The 18,791-nt window shown below is 40.8% G+C and overlaps 1 protein-coding gene across 4 annotated transcripts; it reads left to right on the forward strand.

Moving 5' to 3' along the window:
• Positions 1-1,784: 1,784 nt before the first annotated feature.
• Positions 1,785-16,753, forward strand: traf3ip1 (TNF receptor-associated factor 3 interacting protein 1). 4 transcript variants are annotated; one of them, XM_046404374.1, is made up of 16 exons: positions 1,785-2,054; positions 3,303-3,371; positions 5,059-5,220; positions 5,957-6,085; positions 6,249-6,689; positions 6,768-6,842; positions 7,299-7,322; positions 7,676-7,751; positions 8,138-8,158; positions 8,887-8,974; positions 9,751-9,843; positions 10,141-10,273; positions 10,363-10,399; positions 10,549-10,625; positions 15,458-15,675; positions 15,985-16,753. In XM_046404374.1, the coding sequence occupies exons 1-16, from the start codon at positions 1,932-1,934 to the stop codon at positions 16,148-16,150; spliced, it is 1,932 nt and encodes a 643-aa protein (XP_046260330.1). In that variant the 5' UTR covers positions 1,785-1,931; the 3' UTR covers positions 16,151-16,753. The 4 variants fall into 4 exon arrangements, with proteins under 4 accessions (XP_046260330.1, XP_046260331.1, XP_046260332.1 ...); XM_046404375.1 differs by having other exon boundaries at positions 9,754-9,843; XM_046404376.1 differs by lacking the exon at positions 7,299-7,322.
• The last annotated feature ends 2,038 nt before the right edge of the window (positions 16,754-18,791 follow it).

The following is an 18,791-nucleotide window of genomic DNA, read 5'->3' on the forward strand; positions in this document are numbered from 1 at the left end:
ACATGACTGCAGAAAGGAGAGGAACAGGAAAAAAGAGTTTAATTCCTCAACAGCTCCAATAATGTCTTCCTACTTTGCCTAGTGTGCATTCCCCTGACTGTGAGGGTAAAACCACAGAGAAACAACTAAACACGTTCCTCAACACAAAAGGCACAATGATGGGTGGGATTGCAGTCTTGCACAACATAATCCCTGAGAAATTAAGGTTCCCATGTCAGGTTTTAGATGAATAACAACAGGTAAATGCTATTTATTGATCTTGTGGGACAGTCACTGTGCTATTTTCCATTAGTCTGCAGTTATGCATTATAGTGTATTTCATATTGAACCCCAACTTGAACAAGACATCTCATCATCCTTATGGAAACATTAGGATGAAAATTTATCACACCCACAGAGTGCATATAAATACTGGTACGGTAATCAGAATATTAACATGTAAGAATCTCGTAATGTGTGTTTTATTCAAACTGTTAGCGTTTTGAAGAATTTTTAGAGGTATTCATAACTAAAAAGCAGTATTTTGAGGCCCTGCAAGTGATAAGTGTTCTGCTTTCTGCGTAATCAGGCAATATAAATTCACACGCATAACATTTGTTTGGCTCCAACCTCAAGGATGCAGTTTTATTGAGGAATTAAGGGACACAAATTGCACTTTTTCATTTACATTTTGTTCTACAGTCTAGCCAGAACTCATATCCAAACAGAACCATCAGATATTTAAGACTGTTATCCAGGTGTAGAGGCCTACCTTTGGACCATTTCTGAAAGGGCCTCTCCATAACTTTTGACCCAGTTAATATCATCCCCCCAGGACAAAGCAGTGGTGCAGTCTATGGTTATGGGATGTTGTTCCATGGTTCCATTAAATTAAGCAAATGACTTCACAGACAAACAAAATTCGAATTATGGACTTGATCCGTGTGTCTTGTGACACAAGCTGAAGCTCCCAGCTATGTATTCAGTTTGCTAATAACTACAGCTAACTTCAGCTCTGAATACTGACACAAAGGAGGATCACCCACCTCCTGATAAGAACTGAGACTACAATTTCTTCTTTTTCTGTTCTCTATCACTGGTGCTGATACAGAAGACCAAAGCAAACAAGACCCAGCGAATCATCACTTCCTGTCCTTTGAGAGCACTGAGATGTTCTGCACAATCACCGAGTTTACTAATGGCACACTTTACAGAAAAACTCCTAAATGTCATCTTCATGTAAAATTTGCACTATTATTAAAAGCTTCATCTGCTACTGCATGTTATTATATTCATTTTGTGACCTGTAATCCTATACATATTAATCACATGTGGCTTTGTACTGAAAATAATAAAGGCTTCTGACGCACTGTTTCTGATTCTTAACTGAAGCGTTACCATAACTATGAAGTAGGATTAACTTAAAATCTCTCAAATCCCTACAAATCAACCATCATCTGTGCCTGCCTTCTCTTTTGTCAGGTTTGTTTTCTTTTCACTGCACTCATCAAACAGGTATATCAAATAGTGTGCTAAAAATGAAGAGATACGGGCTGCAAAGTGATGCACACTGACTGACACCAGGCTGGCCTAAAATCAAACTTCAGATGTGGAAGTTAACCTTGTCTAAAGTTCAGGCTTATCCATCCATCCATCCACCCACACACCCACCCATCCATCCATCCATCCATCCATCCATCCATCCAAGCTCCATTGCTATAATACAGCTTTGTTGCCGAGTGTGAGCTGTTAGCTGTTGCTATGGTCACAAGCAGCTCTTAGCAACCGTAAAGCCTCAGCGCATGCGCAGTCTTCCTTAATGATGCACTGTGGGATTGAAGAGTATTGACATAGCAACCAGGCGACAGAGCCACGAAGTTTTTTTCAGTCCGTGTTAGTTTTTGCTGTCTGCTGTGCGTTTGAGCCACTTGGCTTTACTTTTGTCTGCTGTCATGAATGGAGCGGTGTTAAAAAAGACCCAGGACACGCTGGGTAAAGTGATAAAGAAACCGCCTCTCACGGAAAAACTGCTAAGCAAACCGCCGTTCCGATACTTACACGACATCTTCAGTGAGGTGAGGGTGATATGGTAACGTTACAGTAACATCAGCAAGCTGGCGTTTATTTAACTGACAACGCGTATCTCTTTTACTCGTATTTCTGAAAAGGCTAAGGCCTGATGACCGGTGTCATTTATAAGCAAAGACAAGAGAGTTGGCTAACACCATCGTTAGCATGAACTAAGCTAACCAAGTAAGTTAGCTTCACATTAACTTCGCAGCATAACGTCTCAGCCTCCGCAGACTCTCTTAAGCCATCAAATTATCTGCCATAATATAGATAAGGTGGGTCGAGGAGATTAACTCCAGGGCTCAATTGTCTACCAAAGACAGGGTTGCTAACGTTCATTAGCAACTCCATGTTGGGTTGTCGATTAAGTTATTATAGTGGGCTAGGTAGTTAGCTAAGTGGCAGCCTCTAGTTGCTAGGCACGACCTGAGCCCACACAGGGATCAACAAACCAATTTGTCCACTATTAGCTTAGTGAAACCATTGTGAGTACTACGGTGCTTAGATTTCTCTGGTTCTTCGAATCTGTCACGTTGAGATCACGGCTGCCGAGCAGCTCATTGCAGCTGGGATGTTTGATAATACTAAGGTTTACGTTGTGTTATAATTAATCCCTTTACGTTTAAGTAAAACACTCCTATCATTCTTTAGTCCTGTTTGTGTTGTTCAAAGTGGAGGTGACGTTACATATATGTAAGCTGGTTGCAGATATAATCGAAGCCTTTCTGGTTGTTTTCGGAAGGGTTGAGGAGCTTGAAGCAGCCACAGAAGATGTTAGGTGAAAAAGATGGTCAGATACAAACCAGGGTCAGCTACTACCTACCAAGTGATTTGTATTCATCTACTTGGTGTACAACATAGAGGGGATATACCACTTAGATACTGGACGAGTGAGATGGTTTTAAGACAGCTGTATTCTGATTTTTCTGATGCAGATTGTGTAATCACTTGGGCACCACGAAGCATCAGTTAGTCAGTTAGGCTTACTTAGTTAAGTGACTGAACCCATTAGACAATAGAAATATTTTGATGTTAGAACAAAATCTAATCCAGTTAGTTTTATGAAACTGTTTTTCTCAGCTACTTCATTTCTTTTTTCATTAGTGACTTGTTGCACATAACAGAATCCTCTGACACAAGGTGTCAGGCTTAGTAAAATCTTTCACTGTTAAACGGAAGATATCACTTCTAAACAGAATATTGTAAATTATCTGACAGCTGAGTGTGAAACCTTTATTTCTCACCACTTTCAGGTCATAAGGACCACAGGTTTCATGAAAGGCCTGTATGGAGAAAACGAAATGAAGTCAGATAATGTTAAGGTAAGTTGACAACACAAAGCAGATATTGCTGTTTTTTGTGATTATGTCCTAAGCAGCAGCCTTTTGTATGAGATCCCCTGTGCATTACATGACACAGTCTGAGGTTGTCTGTCTGTGCGAGTAACCCTACACGCTGCCTGTGTGACACTGAGTGAGAGAACCTGGCAGGACATCACTTAGAGGGCCTGCCAAGGTGTCAGAACTCGAGTCTGCTGTTTCAGAGCTGACCTCAGATCAATAGCAGGTAGGAAGATGTTAGGCTTTGATAAGGGTCAAGTGTTCAAACCTGGATGCCTTACAATGGGCAGATTACTGTTACTGAATAATGTTAATTTGTCATCCTAGTTTTTGGATTTTAAGATTATTTCTTCTTGTACTTCTGTCTTAGGCCTTTCTAGAAGGTGCAACAAGTTGATTGAAAGTCCTCCAAATGTGTTTACACAGTGTATCAAATGCTTTGCTTTCTTAAACATATTGATTGTTATTTGGCAAAATGTTAAATTTGGCAAAAGTTAATTTGGTAGAAAAGTCCTGGACACTTGTATTTGATATATATATATTGTTTGTCTTTGTGTGTTGGCCCTGCGATTGACTGGCGACCAGTCCAAGGTATACCCCGCCTCTTGTCCGTAGTCAGCTGGGATAGGCTCCAGCTCCCCCGCGATCCTGATGGATAAGCGGTATAGAAAATGGATGGATGGATCTTTAGTGTTACTGTATATTTTAAATATTGATACAACCTCAAAGTGGCAGTTAGTCATGGCGATTACGAGCCCTCTTGAATATGAGTTCTCATATTTTCAGCTAATTGATAGTGATATTTGAATGCAAGTGGTTGTATTAAGCCTACCTCACCTGTGCAAGAGGATCTTGCACAGTAGAAATGTCATAAGTAAAGAGATCAACACTGAAAAGCTAGCCTATTATTGGAGGTTACACAAGGGCCATGTGCTTGCACCAGCTTCAAGTCCTTATGTTACACAGTTGGCAGACCTCTCAGATGCAGCCGGCTGACAGATTAGAAGCACTGCTTAGCCAGGTCGTTTGTTTGGGATGGGCTCTGTTTTATTGATGCGCATACAAAAATGAAGAAAAATTAAATCTTATTTGAATATTTATTTGATCCTCATTTTCTGAATGCAGTACTTGTCATAGATCCTGGTTTTCCATTTTCTCTTTCCTGCTGTCAACATGTTACTCATTGTTACTCACTTCAAGATTCAGGGTTTGCCCTTTATTTGCTAGATGTCATGTTCTGAAAGCTAACTACCAGACCATTGAAACAGGGTACTCACATATAAAATGTGCAAATTATTCATAAGATTTACACTTCGCAACGTAAAATATAATGTGTTAATGTAAGGAGCCTGGCCAAGAAAGGTGAGAAATCAGAGATAAGAGGATGCACGAATTGAGTTTGTCTGACCAGTTATAGTCAGGAACAACTGGACTAAGAAGGACCATGTTCACTACTCAGTTATTGAGTTGCATTACTATGCATGATGTATAGAATCGCAGCGTGTTAGGAATAATTTGTGATGATCTCAAGGGTTTAATCATTTTAAACTGTGTTGGAAAGTTACTCCCGTTGGACCTCCGATGTTTTCACAATCACATGCTCTCACCTATCGCTCCTGTGCACTCTGATCACACCCTTCATCACAGCGTCTTCTTTTTTTCTCTTTAGGATAAGGACTCTAAGATAGTCTTCCTTCAGAAAGCAATAGATGTCGTGATGTTGGTGAGTGGCGAGCCCCTGGCGGCAAAGCCAGCACGCATTGTTGCCGGACATGAGCCTGAGAAAACCAATGAGCTGCTGCAGGCAATAGCCAAGTGCTGCCTCAACAAGGTCTGTGTTCTTGGGAGTTTACACACACACACACACACACACACACACACACACACACACAAACTCAAACTCACTAACTCACTCAAACCTACCGAAAAGCTGAATGGGACATTGAAAACAGTCGTTCTCCATTATCTAATATATCTGATTCAATCATTGATGGTGTCACTATGGCACTGCATTAAAAAAATTCAGTGTGTTATTTGCACGTCAGAATACTATACTCTTGGGAAAATTGTCAAGAAACCTCAGAGAGAACTTTAAAATATTTTAATTGGACCCTGGTGGTGGAATGTAAACATACGAGCTGGTGCCTGGGGGATAGTTGTTCTTTTAACAGCATTTTAATATCATGTCATAGAGCCAGTTCTTGGCGATTTAAATATATTCCTCTCTTCTTACGCATTTTCACATTTTCACTCGGTATAACTGTTGTGTAAATATTATTTTAGGTTTCAAAACTTCATTAAAACACGAGAATGTCATTAATGTTTAGCTCTTAAAATAAGATACATTCAGATAAGGCAACTGGCTAAGTACATGCAGCAGGCATGCTGAATAATCTTCATTTAAAAATGGCAGAGTTCTAACTTGTTGCTGAGCCTTTTGACTTTTTCTGTGCCTTTTTAGACATTGTATCCCTCTGTTTACCTTGTCATCTCAGTTTTATGTTGTGCTGCACTCTTATTATTAAACCCTTTTATTTGTTCCTTCAACTCCTGCGCTTGCTCTGCAGTTGTCCAGTGATGATGCAGTCAAGCGAGTGCTTGCAGGGGAAAAGGTGGACATGAAGACTAAGGCCAGCACCTCCAGGTCCCAGGACAAGGAAAACAGGGAAGGACGCGAGCGTCATCTGGACAGAGAGGTGATCCTATAAGTCCACTTCATTCATTTTAATTTGTTATGCACTGCTTTTAGCATGTTAGCAGTCAGCCTTGCAAACTGTCGGCTTTGTCTAAGAAATCAATGGCGTGTAGCCTTGGCTGGCATTAAATCCTCACCCTATGAGATTGTTTGAACTCTTCCAGGAGAAGAAAAAAATTACAGAGCGCAGCGGGAGCCGAGACCAGAAAGACCCAGGTCAGCCCAAAGAGCAAGAGAGCCGACGCAGGGATGGGGAGAAAGAGCACCACCGCGACAGAGAGCACTCTGACAAGCACCAACGCAGTGAACAAGACCACCACACCAAAGTCCGTGACAAAGACAAGAGCCGTGACCAGGAGCGAGACAAGGACAGGGATAAAGATAAAGGGCGAGCCAAGGACAGGGACAAGGAGAAGGACAGAGAGAGGGACAGAGAAAGGGAAAAAGACAAAGACAGAGACAAGGCAAGAGATAGGGATTCTCACAGAGACCGTGAGAGAGACAGGGAAAAACGGAGAGACAGAGACAAAGAGCGAGAAAGAGAGAGAGAGAGACACAAAAATGGTGAAGAGAGGAACAAAAGTGGAGAGCGTGGCAGTGGCAAGGTATATCACTTAAGCCTGCAACACATCCATTACCCACAAATGCTGTTGTTTACATTCTGTGTGTATGTTTGTGTTAAGGCCAGAGTGTCAGAAGAAGCACAGCAAGATCCCAACCCTGAAGAGACGAGCAAAACAACCAAACCTGTGTCAGCGGTAAGTTGTTACTTATGGCAGAATTTTTGCAGATAAAACAGTGTCTGTCATTTGATTTTCTCGCCTGCAGTCACGTTGTGTCAGAGTTTCATGTATATCAAGTCAGTTAATTCAAGAAATGTAGAGTTGGTCACCGATTTTACATGTTAAATTAAAAATGACTTTTTATTCTTCTTTCTCAATTCGTTTCAGTTTTTTTTTATTGTTGAGTCTCTTATTGCAGAAAGTCTGTTGAAAATTAGACCCGTTCATTACAGACATTTGAATGTTAGAACGTAGTGACTATTGCTATGGCCTTTAGGTGGCTAGTTTCTTGGTTTTGTGCTGGTTTTTGCTGTATTGTATGACAGATGCACATAACAGGTCTTATAAGCTCTTATTATCTTCAATAATATTATAATTGACAGATGTAACTATTTAGTGTATGGCCTAATGCTGTATTCTTTGCCTGTGCAGCCTGCAGAAGCAGTTGAGAACCAGGTAAGCCTTATCTTGTTTCAGCAGAGATGGCCGAACATCAATTTTGCAATTCTGTATCTAAATGTAGCTGGTGCACTGTGAAACTTATTTGTGAGAGGACATACTCGAGCTCCATAAGTCAGCTGTAAAACAACTAAATTTGGCTTGTATAGTGGTGAATAATAACTCTATACCATACCTCATGCTTCCTCAAGCTTACCAAAGAAAATTTTGGATGATTAGCACAATAGAGAGCCATACATGAGAGGGCCTCTCCAAATTGTCCATACAATTAGTCAAAGATAAGTTGCTTTTCAGAGCTTTTTGTCCTAAATTAGTATTTCTTTTTCTGCTTGTCTTTCCTCTCTTTACAGTCTGGTAGTCCAGCTAGAATACCTCGGCCCTCATCTGCCAAAGGGCAGAGACGAAGACCCAAAGTTGGTGGTCAAGGTAAAGCCCCCCACCACATTGTTTTCATCACCTGGAACAGTCTGACATATCTGTCAGACTGTTATACCTCAAATAGATGTCTTAAATTGCTGAACTTTAATCATTGACAGAATGTCAATTTTAGTATGTCCACATTCGTTTTACAGTTGACAGTTTTTAGTGTAGTTGTGCTCTACTTGTCTAAGAAAAATGCTGACTAGTTTCCTTCAGTGGGAGGTACTAGTGATTTATCAGTATCACTACTGGATCCTGGTAGTAAAAGCTTCTTAAAACTGGCATTAAGAAAAAGGTTTTCCAGAACAGTTGGCATGTCCTATCGCTCTGTAATGATTTTCATAGTCGTATTGGAAATGAAACTAATTGATGTCTTTTTCTGCTCTCAACAGATGAATCTGACAGTGAGGGAGGTAATTGCTCTTTATCCCATCTTCCTTGTGTATTTGCTTGACAGAAAGAGTAAAGAGATTTTTTAATGTACACAGAAGAATGTTTCACGTGAAAATGGGATCAACATGACAGGAAGGGTTGCTACACTCGGTTCAAAATGCATTTTGAGGATTGTTCTAAGTTTGAGTAAGAGTACTGAAGTCAGCCTCTCCCACAAATAAACGAAATAACCAATAATTGAACATGACATTTAACTTGGAGTCCAACTACCTCATTACTGAAAGCACAAGGCATAAAATTAATGATTGTCTAATGTGACTGAAAGCACTGTCTGGGATTTAAAGGCCAGAAACGATTCCCGACCCAGCACATGGAAGAAATAAACAGAAGGCTGTATCATTTCCTAGAATTTCCAGAAAAGCTAAGCTCAGGTGGATAAAATACATTTAATAGATAGTCTTCACATCGGTCCCAACACTTCCTGTACAAATTTTGAACAACATGAAGTTGTGTTGTACGAGTGGATTTATGTGTCCTTGTTGAAATTTGTTTCACTGTTTTGAACTAGCTTAGTTTAGATGTTGCAGAGTGGTAGTATTGAAGCGAAAAGGACTTTGGAATGCACATATAAAGATGTTTACTAAAGTGTCAACAGCCACTGAGCAAAGCACAGGTCTAATCGTTGCTATACTACATTAAGCTACAATACACATTAAGCTGACTACAAGTCTTTACTGTCCTGTCACAGACGGAGATGCTCAGTTACCCCAAAGACCTGTTCCACAGGAGAACGGTGACGATGAAGGTTCCTCAGTACCATCCAACATGTCCTCCAGGTCTGTCCAGCCCACACTAAACATTCACTCATTCTGCGAACACTTTTGACTGGTACACTGTATTGCGTACACTGTATGGGGTACTAATCAAACATTATTCTTCGATTAAATAAGAAACACGGCTCCTGTTTGTCTTTAGCTCACTTCCACTACTCCTTCTACTCTTCTTCTCTCACATCAGTTAAACATGTTCATGCACATATACACCAGGCTCAACGCAATATGAGCAGCACCTGAACAAAATAGAGTGTAATACTGTGGAAGTCATTTAATAAATAATACATTTATGAAGCTTGTGATGTTTCTGTTGTTAATCAAGTCTTATGATGATTTTTGAGGGTGTAATACAAATGTCATTGCTTTGCATTGTTTTATTTATTTACAATTATGGTTGAGGATCAGTTCCAGTAAATTACACAGTTGAATAACTGCCTTTAATTTGGATAATTATGCGTGCTCTGATATTTAACTGACTAATTGGTTACAATGGATTGATTGGGCAGTTTTGTGATCGTGGTTTTCCTGTTATTCACGTTGTGAATGTTTATTATTCCGGGCAAGAGTTATCATCCTGAAGTCTGCATGACTCACTGTAGCTGTCATGTAGTAGACTTTTGGCAAATCACAGAGAGCTGTTAAAAGAGATTTTGGCTTGTAAAAAAATTGAAAGGAAAACAGCATAGCTCCAAAATATTAATTGTTGGTATAAATGCTATAAATCGTTAGTTGAACAGCTTATTTCAGTTACATATATAAATAAACCTTTCTTCCAACAGCAGCAGGCGAATACCACGGCCCAGCAGTGCTCGCCCAGCACCTCCTCGTGTCAAGAGACAGGAAAGTTACTCTGATGTGACCCCAGCTGAAAGGTGACTTCATCACACATATTTACTATTGTTATAACCCTACTTTAAACAGGAAAGGACAAAGACCTCTTTTCTTTGTGCATAGTTCTTAGTCTGAACACAAGTCTCAGTTCTGACTGCGAGAGAGATGAAAGAGGGATCATTGCTCATATTTTTCAACCAAATGTAGTAAACACCCTGAATGAATATGATTCTTTGCAAAGTCTAACCACTCAACAGTTACATTGCGACAGGTCTCTCATACGGTGAATGCTTTGTTTTTAGTTAGAAGTGAGTCATGCACTTTGCCTGGTTTTTTAGGCTGTCCAGTGCCAAGCCTCCAGCACCAGTCATCATGGACGGGAAGAGGCTGTCTGAGGATGAGGAGGATGTAGATGAGCAGTTTGTTGTGGAGGAGGCCGTTCCTCCACCTGCAGATGCTCCAGCAATGGAGGTGGTAATTGACTTGGACAGCGAGTTTTTCAAGTACCACTGGGAAACATAAACCTTGAACAGTTAGCTAATATCTTTTTTCTAACACAGGAACCTTCACAAGAACTCCACAGGGAAGAAAAGCATGGTACACAGTCATACTTTCTTATTTTTCTCATTTTGGGAAAAGCAGTAATGTCACATTTTCTCCCAGTTCTCTTCTTGCTGAATTAAGCCACAAGGTTGTTTAAAGAAAGAGATCTTTCACTTTTCCTCTCATTGTTTCTCTCACTGTAGGTGGCCTTGTGAAAAAGATCCTTGAGACCAAGAAAGACTATGAATTGTCTCCGTCTTCCGCCAAATCACAAGAGCAGGTATGTACAGTTGCAGTAGCCGCGGTAGTCTCCACTAGAGGGCAGTATCTGTCCACCTCTCTCCAGCTCATCTTTATCGGTGGCTCTGAGTTGACGTTAAATCTCGCCAGCAGTTCAATCAGTCATTCTTTCAGGAATGTTTGCAGGGCAAGTTTTTTAACCACAGCGAAATGCCCAGTGCAACACTGGTTATTATCAAAAGTAAGATATAAACAAATAGAGTGGATTGGTATAATTGCACTGCCCTGTAACCACAAAAATGTTTCCCTTCAGTGAAGCTGAAGAGGACTGATAACCAGACAAGTAAGTATGGCCTCTAACAGACCACACATACTTGATTCACACATCAAGATGTCTGGAGCAAAGTGAGATTGTTTTCTGGGGCTGCTCAGTATGTTTGGTATGCTTACATTTTGGGGGGGATCATAGACTTCTCTGTTCTCTGTACAGTTTGAGGATATCTGCCATCATGAGAACAAGCTTTTATTGCAGTCTGTTCACAATCTGTCCTGATTGGTGGATTTATTTACTTTTTTGCGACCTAATATGGAGGTTATTCCTGAAAACAGACAATACACAGCCAGTTTTTCAGTCATTAAGGTTATCAGTCCTGCTGTATTTTTTCCCTGAATGTCCTGCATTGAAACTCCAGTGCACACAGGGTTTAGGTTTTCTATAGAAATTCTTTTTTCTTCTCATCTTCTCTTTGATTTGGACCTTTTTATTAGACTTTTAGACAAGCTCGCTTTTTCAAGGTGATTCATTAAGGTTGTTGCTCATGTATTCCCTTCTGTCAGCTTTTCTGTCAGCCAGAGTGAGAGAGAGAAACGTTTTTCATCATTATTTGGAGTGTGAATCAGTGTGAAGCTTAAAGTTTGGTCTGTACTCCATGGCGTGATGTGGCGTACGCTGTCTGCTTTGGGTGGTCCTCTTCACTGAAGCATACTCGACCGGCATCCTTTCTTGGCTGACCACCCTGACTCTGATGGATGCTCTGTTTTGGACCGTCACTCATGCAGAAAGGCCCCTGATCTATCTCCTAACTGCGGCCTCTGACATCATCCCTCGTAACTCGCACCTGAAGTTGTCTTTGTGTAGCCACCAGTAAACTGAAGTAGCTTGACAGGAATTTGTAGGCCCGGCATTTAACCAACTTTACATATGATTAAATGTAGATTTTTCATTGCACTTGTAAAAAGAATTTATCTTAACCAATGTATTCAAGTCTGAGCAAACACACATACGCAGGCAAAACATCCCAAACAGCAGAGTTCTTTGTGTAACGTGAGCATAGCCTTGTAGGGTTTATCCTAATTTTCTTAATGCAGCCTCCTCAGTTTTCAAAGCCTAATTTCACAGTGTCCTGGTCTGCACAGGCAGCTAAGAGCAGGTATGTCTGCACACAGGATCAGTTCAGTCGACCCCTCCATCTTTTTTGGCCTTGCCTCGTCAGCTGTATAAAGAACTATAATGACTTCCTTCCAGACATGAAAGGGTGGAGAGGTCAGCTTAATGGAGTCTTTTTTTTTTTCTTGCAATCACGGTAAAACACGCAGGGTCAAAAATGTAAATATTGAGCTTCCTCATTCTCTGTGGTTTGATGGGTTTGAAATTTCAGCTGCAGCAATTCGTTTTCTTAAACAGTAAAGTTTGTCAAAACACCGTGTTTGAATGAGTCACAAGCCACCCTGATTTCATATCCAACATCATGATCATGTTCATAAATGTTGGCATTATGAAAATCCAGCCTAAACCTTATTATCCCCTTTGTAATTTAGGTTTATAATTATTCTTAATCCTGAGCTGCCCTGTTGCTGTGCTGATGTAAATTCTTAAACAGTCAGATGATTGTATTTTTGCCATGTCCCAGCACAGAGTGTGTGTGTGACCTAAGAATTTGCTGTATATTTATGAGGATGACCTTCCTCATGACCCCCTGGTGGTATTGTATATTATTTTAAGATACTTCTCTTTTTATTTAGACAAAATCTGCCCCTTGCAGCAGCTGCGTTTTCATAAGAATTTTTGTGTACCCCCCCACCCCCCATTACCCCCATCAAATTAGCCTTGATGAAGGTTTGTAATGTATAAATAAACCCTGTGGCATACAAATGGATGGCTGTTGAGTGAGAGTCACGGAGGAGAAGGGCCAGAATACTCTCTGCAGAATTGTCAAGAAAATAAATACTCCTCTCTGCAGACCTCTGTGTCTTCATAAACATCCAGGGTTTTTTGTGGAAACACAAGGAAATGACCCTGTGGCATTCCATTAGTCATATTACTTTTGCAGAGGTCATATTGGATTTTGGTTGTGTTTATGAGTACCCACCTGAAAGCACCCACAAACTGTTATCAGCCTTGTCAAAATAGTTTGAATATGATATGATTGAATAGTCTTCAAAACCCTTCAGAATACCTTTTTTCCCTCAACAAGAATGCTTGAATGATAAACCACCTTTTTAAAATACAGTTTCTCTATTAGAAGTTACTGCAGTGCAGTCACTGGTCCCTTTGGAAGTTTCTTTTCCTTTCACCCTGTCGCCCACTGTGGTGATGTCAGTTGTCTCCCCAGTGACCTTGCAACAACATCCTGTAACCTCACTGGCCGTAAGCTTTGCGCTTCACCTCACTGACTCCAAGCTATTTTTATGATCTAGCTAGACTATTGAATGACTTTCTATGAAAAATGGCGAGGAAGCCCATAAACAACTTCCAGCGCCTTGCAGCCTGACTCATCTCTCAAATCTTCTACAGTGACACACTATCAAAACCATCAGTGTCTTCAGACGGCCACCAGTAGCCAGCAGAATAGCTCGCAGAAGCTCTACAGTTGTTATATGTGCTCTTCCTCAGTGTCCTGTTTTCTCATAGTTGTGTTTGTGACGAAAGACCAGTTCATGAATGAAGCTTCTGTCGTTATGGTGGAACCTGATCGCTTGCCATCAGCTAGTCAACTAATGCTTGTTTGTAGTTAGAATGAAAGACTTCAACGAAAGACTATATAAACACAAAGAAGATTAAAATATTTATGTACTTTCACAAGATAGAGAAATCTCATTCTACCTCTTATGAGTCCACCTGCCCTCTCTAAGACCAGCCAGATGCTGTGTCTTCCCGATTGCCTGGGCCTTTCATCACTGTCTGAGATAATGGGAAAACCTTCTCCCCCTTCCTCCTCTCTCACAGCCTACTGCTCTGTGGTCACCACGTCTAAATATTGTTCTGTGATCTGGGTGAGAAAAAGAAAAACTTGGAGCACACGGGTCTCGTAGACCCCGACAGAGACCTCCATAAAGCTGTGATTTATATCCACCCGGACAGAGTGCACACGAACCAGGGGTCATGTTTTCACGCCAAATTTTTTATTTTCCAACAGAGAAGGGGAGGGATAGCCAAGGTAGCACGGGGACAGCAAATAGAATGCAGGCATGAGTCCTGTCTGGGCCGTGCAGACCAAACCGCAGCCAGGCAGGCCGAATGAGCCGTAGAGTGTTTGTCTAGCTGCAGGGTTCACAGCACCCAGTGGAAAGCCACCCACCTTGTTAGGGGACCACTGGGCCAAGGCGTTTCAACCTTCACACTCCTGAGCCGCCACAAACGGGTAACATAGACTGAGGCTTTCAGAAATTTGTGCTTGCTTCCTGAAAAGAAGTGATGGCGAACATTGATGCTTGGTGACATTTCTGCAGTGTGGTCTTGTCTAGTCAAGCTGCCTTTTCAAATTGCAATTACTGAGCTGTTTGGTTTGTTTTAAGAGATGGCTTGATAAGGCCAAACGTATATGTGTGGCTACCAGAGCAGGCTCCGTGACAGATTGTGTGTTTTGAAGGGGAAGCTGTCATTTAGTTTACACACAGTTGCAAATATGATTTCTGCTGCCTCATGAAGGCAGGTGCTCCCATCTGTAGAGCCAAACAGCAGAAATTGGGCCAAGGGTTGAACTTGAAAGGAGACATAAGTGTAGTAGTTGTTACTCAATACTGTAGTAAAATAACCCCACTGCCACTGCCTGTTACTAAAATAAACAGGACTTTAAGACCAAGAGTGCGGGTGGGGACTGTGTGTGTCCACTGTATGCTTTGCCTGAACCTCTGCTTGGTGTTTGTGTGTGTGTGTGGCTTTAGGGTTGCAATACTGAGTGCCTTCGCCTCACACACACACACACACACACACACACACACACACACACAGACTCAGAGGCCTTGCGAAGCCCAGCTGAGCAAACATCCTTGGGTTTGCTCCCTGCCAAGGGAGGTCCTTCCCTGATACCTTCCCCTCCTTTTTGCCAATGAGGGACTGAGTGTAATTGGGATATAGTGACCCCCCCCACCCCCAACCGCATGACATACACTGGAGGCCTTCATCAACCAGTGCCCCTGCTTTGGCCAACACAATTCAGCTGCATGTTTGATCTTTATATATACAACTAGGTTGGTAGAATTCCTGCCTAACATTTTTAGCCTTGAAATCCTAAACCACTAAATGCAGCTTTGCTCTGGTTCTGGGCATTTGAGACTTTGCTGGCAAAGGTAGAATTCCTAAAGAGGGTTTATTATGTTTTGGTCTAAGGACACACAAGGGATTTTTGTGTGTGTTCATACAGCTGTTTGATACAATATTTAGTTTAAATTATGCACATAAATTTTTTTATTTTCTTTCTCTGCCAATTAAGGCTTTGATGTACACTAACCTGTTTATGAAATTCAACAAATTATATCTCAAATACCAACATGTGTGCTTCTTAAATTTTGTTTAACGTGCATAATCTTTGTAAGAAGACAATGGAATCGCCACAAACCTCACCTCTTTAAATCCACCACTTTGACCTCCAGAGCGCGGTGTCTGAAGCTGCGAGGAAGAAAGAGTGGGACATGGTGACGAGGGAGATAGATCGGCTCCGCTCCTCCATCCAGACGGTGTGCCGCAGCACCCTGCCTTTGGGTAAAATCATGGACTACATACAGGAGGACATGGACGCCATGCAGGCTGAACTGAACACCTGGCGGCGGGAGAACAAAGAGCATGCACAGGCCTTGCAGCAGGAGCAGAGGTAAGGTTGGCACATACACAACACGCTAGTTATGTGTTGTTCAATATATTTTATTGCCAGCACCGGTTAATATAATAAAGAGTTACTTTCTCAAGAGACGGTGCTGTTTCTCTATTGCAGTTACTGATTGCAATACTTAATATTCAGTACCACTTTTTTGTTTTGTTATGGTGCTTAGTGTTATGTTACTGCATCTTTTGGTCACTGTGCGCAGTTTTGCCGCTTGCTGTTATATTGTAGCACGTAAAAGCGATTCATCATCCCTTCTGTGTTTTTGTACGTTCCTGTGTTTTATTTTATGTGCTGCAGAGCGACTGACCGGGCAGTGGAGCCTCTAAAGGTAGAACTAGCTGAGCTGGAGCAGCTTATTAAGGATCAGCAGGATAAGATTTGTGCTGTAAGGGCCAACATACTGAAAAATGAAGAGAAGCTCCAGAAGATGGTAACTGGAATCAACTTCTCTTCTAGAGCCTGAAATGAGAAACATGATGCAAAGTGAAAAGCTGTCCTAAAATGCACTGAAATGAAGTGTTTCTCTTTTAGAATAAAGGTAAGACCGGTTGTCATTGAAAAAGAATTAGGACGGGATCCAATACTGCACTTTTAGGGGTTTTGTCAGAAAAGGAGTTGGACACAAACATATCAGACGCTATCAGATGTCAGTTAGATGTTGGTAAATGAAAGCTCCGCGCGATAGTTTGGATGCCTGACTCTGTTTTAACATCTGCTGACAGATGAATAAATGAATAAGTTGAAAGAAAATCTTCCTGCTCTGCACACTGACTTTATACCATCTTTTACCCCTTTTCTGAAACGGTGCCTTTGTGGAATGAGCCCGTGTACAGCTCATGACTTGGATGTTAGATTAGATAGTTGGATTTAATGCTGGGTCAGTCCATCAGAAGCCCTCATCATGAACAATATTTATCATGAAAGTTTGATCTGCTGTATACTCGGCAATCACAGAAACACCAGTAGGACCTTTTACATGTCACACTGACCTTTTCTTTCCTCTGAGTCCTTTCTTTCAAGTTTTCCTTTCTAAAAATTAAAAAAAATAAAAGCAAGATTATTTTTTCAACAGCCTATTCCTGTGCTTAAAAACAACTTCATCCCACTTTGTTTTTAAAAAGAAAAACAATAGTCGCAGATTGTCTGTATGTTATTTCACTGCTCTATTTTTGAAGCACCACTGCACTTTGATAAGAGTGATTAGGGGAGGTGCCTTCGAGTTGCTTGGAAAAAGCTTTTTGGCAACAAAGCAGTGTTGTAATTCTTTCTTCCATCGCTTATAAAACCTAACATGGGCACACCAATTTAATGTACTTTCAGGGAAATATAAGCGTTTATTCATTCTTCTTGCAGGGAGCTTGCAGGAAAACTGCCATCGTGGAGGTCCCTCCACTCTATTTGTACTGTAGGATTTGCCAAACTGTTTCTTTTGTGGGATGGAGACAAAGTTTGGTCAGGTGGCAACTTTTTATTTTAGAATTTAAAAAAAAGTAAGTCCTAAGAGGGATGTTTTACTAGCTCCTTTTGTGCATGACTTTAAGAAATGTGCTTTATAGATGTAGCTAAAAAAATGAAAATATGAAGCAATACTAGGCTGATGAATGCAGCAGGTGGTTGGATAGAAGAGTGAGACTGTCCCCAATTTCCTCAAAATTCCAATAAAGCCATCTCACTGTACTCCATATATGAAGCACAAATAACAGAATAAGGGCAGATTAGTCAGTAGTGACATGCCTCACCCTGAATGCAAATGCAGTTTTCTCGTACTTGTTGTTCATTTGCAGTTGCTGCCTCTGTTAGTTCTGCTGCAGGTTTGTCTCCCAGAAGACATACGGTAGACTGCCAGAGTTTTCAGGAAATTATTAAGAGAAACACTAGCTGTGACATCCTGCTTGCATTGATGAATGTAATCCATGATTTTAAATAAGAATTTAAATTATTTTTTTATATAACGCCCAGCTGTATCTAAGCTCGTTTTTTTTCCAGTTGTGAATGTGATGAATGTACATTAAATAATGTAGCTAGACTCTCTTCTCTGCAAAAATCTCTAAAACACTGAATTTTCTGCCAAAACATGGGTTTCCATTGCCTCTTCAGACCAGTAGGATTAGTGGCACATGTGTGTATTTCATGAACACAATGATTTACATCTTTGGCAATGGTGGAGAATTAAGTAGTTGCCAATGGGCAGAAATGTGTAGCTTCTGACTGACGAAGTTTGTTGATGGACATGAGTGGCTCCAGAGGTGGAGAAAAAACCAAACTTCCACAGATGTCATTCAGAAAGAAGCACACTGCATTGCTTTAATGGGAAATATTATGTAATGCTTTTCATTTGACTGACCTTTGTGATATTTGCTATGAGAACTCAGCAGTCAAAATGTACCCACCCATTTAATCTGATTTTTCTCCATTTTCATATCAGTATTATATTTAGTCCATCAAATATACTGGAACCTGTTGGAAAGTCAAATTTAAAAGTCTTACAAAGACATGAAACAGTGAGAACCTGCATATTCATATGTCTAATGGGAAAGGACTGATGTACACTGTAAACTGTTTGTATCATATCTTCTGTCTCTTTCTGTAACTGTACATTTTGTATATGTGGAGATTGTATCATAGTTCAAACAATTATATAATTTTGTAGTGGAGTGAAATAAATGGTCACGTTACAATAAATGTTGTTCTCTTTATTCTTTCAAGACTGAACGGAGAGGACTGTTGTTGAGCCTTTCTCAGAGGCCTCACAATGGAAGCTTAATGAGATGTGTGGATTGTTGGAGTTACATTATGAGCAAAATGATAAATGACTCTGGTTTGTGATTTTTTTGAGTTCATGCGAAGTCCTTGTGGAGTCTGACGTGGCCAAGTCACACTCTCAATGAGGCTTGTTTCTTTTGACGCTCGGTCGGACACGGCAGAAGTGAAACATTTAAGTTTCTTTTTAGGACCCTTAAGTAACATTTGCACCAACTTTCCTCTGGCAAGCCACAAAACAGCTGCAACACACACACACACACACACACACACACACAAAGCTCCTTAGAAAGGAGTCCTTTAGCAGCTATTAGGCAAGGATTTGGACTGAGCATTTGTGATCC

The sequence above is a fragment of the Scatophagus argus genome, chromosome 11 (assembly GCF_020382885.2).
Source record: "Scatophagus argus isolate fScaArg1 chromosome 11, fScaArg1.pri, whole genome shotgun sequence".
In the NCBI taxonomy this organism is placed as follows: Eukaryota; Metazoa; Chordata; class Actinopteri; family Scatophagidae; genus Scatophagus; species Scatophagus argus.

Excerpts from the sequence above, each read along its gene's own strand:
- traf3ip1 (XM_046404374.1), top strand. The coding sequence starts at position 1,932 with ATGAATGGAGCGGTGTTAAAAAAGACCCAGGACACGCTGGGTAAAGTG. Across the intron at positions 3,372-5,058 it reads TGAAGTCAGATAATGTTAAG|GATAAGGACTCTAAGATAGT; the intron begins GTAAGTTGACAA and ends TTTTCTCTTTAG. Across the intron at positions 8,975-9,750 it reads CCATCCAACATGTCCTCCAG|CAGCAGGCGAATACCACGGC; the intron begins GTCTGTCCAGCC and ends TTCTTCCAACAG.